The sequence below is a fragment of the Neovison vison genome, chromosome 2, assembly GCF_020171115.1.
Source record: "Neovison vison isolate M4711 chromosome 2, ASM_NN_V1, whole genome shotgun sequence".
Taxonomy (NCBI): Eukaryota; Metazoa; Chordata; class Mammalia; order Carnivora; family Mustelidae; genus Neogale; species Neogale vison.
In genome coordinates this window covers 175761168-175764579 of record NC_058092.1, presented here as the reverse complement: position 1 = coordinate 175764579, position 3412 = coordinate 175761168, and the positions used below count along the sequence as shown (strand labels likewise).

At 44.4% G+C, this 3412-nt stretch overlaps 1 protein-coding gene across 1 annotated transcript; it reads right to left on the bottom strand.

The window, feature by feature from the left end:
* Window positions 1-582: 582 nt before the first annotated feature.
* LOC122898902 (importin subunit alpha-1-like) lies at window positions 583-2563 on the bottom strand. Its single transcript, XM_044236563.1, has one exon. It carries the CDS (start codon window positions 2421-2423, stop codon window positions 834-836), a length of 1590 nt encoding a protein of 529 aa, XP_044092498.1. The 5' UTR covers window positions 2424-2563; the 3' UTR covers window positions 583-833.
* Between the last annotated feature and the right edge of the window lie 849 nt (window positions 2564-3412).

The window sequence follows — 3412 nt, the reverse complement described above, 5'->3', positions numbered from 1 at the left end:
TAGAAGCTTCATTACATTCAGGTTCAACATCTTCAGCAAGGATACTTCATAAGGAAGTTGTGTACCTCATGTCACATCGTGTCAAGACAGACATAAGGCAGGTTGCTCACTTCATGTCACTGATAACTTTTAGCTCTTTTCCTTTTTAAAGATATATCCATAAATTCTTTGATAGTCTTCTGCTCATGAGATAGATCTTAATTTCCCACCCCTAGCTGCCATGGCACAGGGACCCTCAGGCCATGGATGGAGCTAAGTTTCTGCCTAATAGCGAGCACTGAAGCCTTGCTAGTAGGTGAGTTTGGAAGTGGGTACTCTGTCAGGACTTGGTTAATAAGTTATATGTTTCAAGGAATTTGTTTACTGGGTCCAATTTTCCAAACCGTTGCCATAAGTAATAGTAGTGTTCTGTTATGATATTTTCTCTCCAATTACTATTTGTGATTTTCCTCTTTTTTTTTTTCTGATGAAATTTTGTCAGATATTTAAATATTTTCTTGTTTTTGAAGAACTGATGTTTGGCTTTAACATTTTGTTTTTTCTTTCTTTCTTCCTTTCTTTTTTTTTTTTTTTTAAGTAAAGAAAAGGGTGGAATTTAATCTTTATTTACAGGACACTGCAAGAGAGGAGAGTCCACATAGAAATAAGAAACCCACTGGCAGGAGGAGCTTCATACAGTTTTTACAGTTTGGAACTGGTCAAGTAGAGTTTTGTTGTAAAAAGTGCTACAATAACAAAACACATTTAAAAAGAGTTCTTAGTAGAGAAACAGTAAGACAAACTTCTACCAAACAAAGCACACCACAAACAACTTTCTGCGTCGGCTGTACAAGCTAAAAGTTAAAGGTCCCAGCAGTGCCATCCTGAACCTGGAACGTATAGCCTTCAGAGGTAGTTTCTGGCACAACATTCTGATCTTCCTCTTCCTCTACGGAGAAATACTTCTCAATCAAGTTTAATGAAGCTTTGTACACAGACTCATTTTCATGGTTTTGCAGAGCCTCGATTTTGTCCAAACCTCCACATTCTTCAATCATTATACTAAGTTTCTCAGTTTCACCTAGTTTCTCAGCAGCCTGAAAGATGTTAGAAATGGCATCCAGAATGACCAGAATAATTTTGGTATCCTTCGCAGTTAAGAGGTTCATCAGTGGTTCTATTATGCCACAATGGACGAGGTGTACTATCTGTTCAACTGTCCCACCACTTGTATAGTTGGTCACAGCCCAGACAGCTTCCTTTTGTGTCTTAAAGTCTGCCTTAGAGAGAACACCAATGAGGAACGGGACTAATCCGTGATTCACAACTTGCTGTATCTGGTCCTGGCGGCCAGCTGTGATGTTTGACATTGTCCACGTGGCTTCCTTCTGAATATTAGTTTTGGGGTTCGTTAGCAGGCTGGGAAAGATAGCAAGTGCTCCTGCGTCTATTACAATCTGAGTCTGTTCATCTGTCCCAGTGACAATATTTCCTATGGCTCTTAGCGCAGGAGTCACAATGGGCAACTCAGTAGCTCCTAGAAGCTTCACAAGCTGGGGCACAACTCCTGTTTTCACGACCATTTCAATCCATTCGTTTGGACCATCCGTCAGGTAGGAGATGGCCCAGCAGGTATCTGCCAAGACCTCTGGATCATCGTGATGCAGGAGACGAACTAAGGTAGGAAGAGTCTGCTCGACGGCATCTAGCGGGGGTGCGGGGTTCTTGTTGCGACAAAGGTTTGAAAGTGTCCAAGTCAGGTTACGTAAGTAGCCACATGCTAACGATGACATATCCGGAACCACGAGGAGAGCCAGAAGCGGATCAACCGCACCGTACTTGATAACCAAGTCTCCAAAAAGGGAACCATTTCCTGCAATGTTTCCTAGCGCCCACACAGCCTGTTCGCTGATGTGGGCGTGGGAAGATGCCAACAGGGAAATGAACACTGGGATGGCGCCTCCGTGGACCACAGCCTTGGTCTGTTCGGAGGTCCCGGAAGCAATGTTGGTGAGAGCCCAAGCGGATTCAAACTGAATGGGACTACAATCAGTTCTGCCCAAGAAGGACACAAATTTTGGAATCAAACCAGCCCGGATTATGTTGTCTATGGGGGGCTGCTTTTCCCGAGAAAGCAGTTTCCTAGCAGCTTGAGTAGCCTGGAGCTGGCTTTCCAAATTGTTGCTATTTATGCCCTTGACAATGTCATCAACTGACCAATTTACAGTGCCCTGGTTGTTGCGGTTTTCCTGCAGTGGAGAGGTAGCATCATTGGGAAACGAGCTTACGTTTCTCCTTTTCAGCATCTGGTCAACCTTCTTCGCTTTCCTCAGCTCCACATTAACTTCTATTCGACGCCGCCTCATTTCTGTACTGTCTTTCCCCTTGTTCTTGAATCTGTTAAGGCGGGCAGCTGGTGAATTAGCATTCTCGTTGGTGGACATGGTTATGAGACAAAGGGAGAAAGACGGCCGGCTCAGGCTTCCACGGGAGGCGGTCCGGGACGCGCAGGCTGCAGGTCAGCTGCCCTCAAAACGTCCACCACGGATCACCCCAAAGACGGTGTGCTTCCTTTCTTTTTTTTTTTAAAGTAATCTCTACACCCAGTGTGGGGCTCAAACTCATGAACCTGAGATCAAGAGTCTTATGTTCGGGGCGCCTGGGTGGCTCAGTGGGTTAAGCCTCTGCTTTCGGCTCAGGTCATGACCTCAGGGTCCTGGAATAGAGCCCAGCATCGGGCTCTCTGCTCAGCAGGGAACCTGCTTCCCCCTCTCTCTCTGCCTACCTCTCTGCCTACCTATGATCTTTCTCTCTGTCAAATAAATAAATAAAATCTTAAAAAAAAAAAAAAAAAAGAGTCTTCGGTTCAGGGTGCCTGGGTGGCTCAGTGGGTTAAAGCCTCTGCCTTCAGCTCAGGTCATGATCTCAGGGTCCTGGGATCAAGCCCCACATCAGGCTCTTTGCTCAGCAGGGAGCCTGCTTTCCTTCCTCTCTCTGCCTGCCTCTCTGCCTACTTGTGATCTCTCTGTCAAATAAATAAATAAAATCTTTTAAAAAAAAAATTTAAAAAAAAAGTCTTATGCTCTACTCATCAGCCAGGTGGTCCATTATAATCTTTGTTTTATATTTTGATTTCTGCTCTTATTTATATGACATCTATCCTCCTAACTCATTAACTTTTAGCACCTGGTCTTTCTAATACAAGTATTAACATCTAAAATATCCCTCAGGAGCCTGGGTGGCTCAGTCAGTTAAGCATCTGACTTCAGCTCAGGTTATGATGGCAGGGTCCAGGGGACAAGCCCCACGTCCAAGCCCAACTCACCATGCAGTGGGGAGTCTGCTTCTCCCTTTCCCTCTGTCCCTCCCTTCATTTGTGCTCTCTCTCAAAGATATAAAATCTTTTTGAAAAAAGGTAAAAAAATAAAATGTC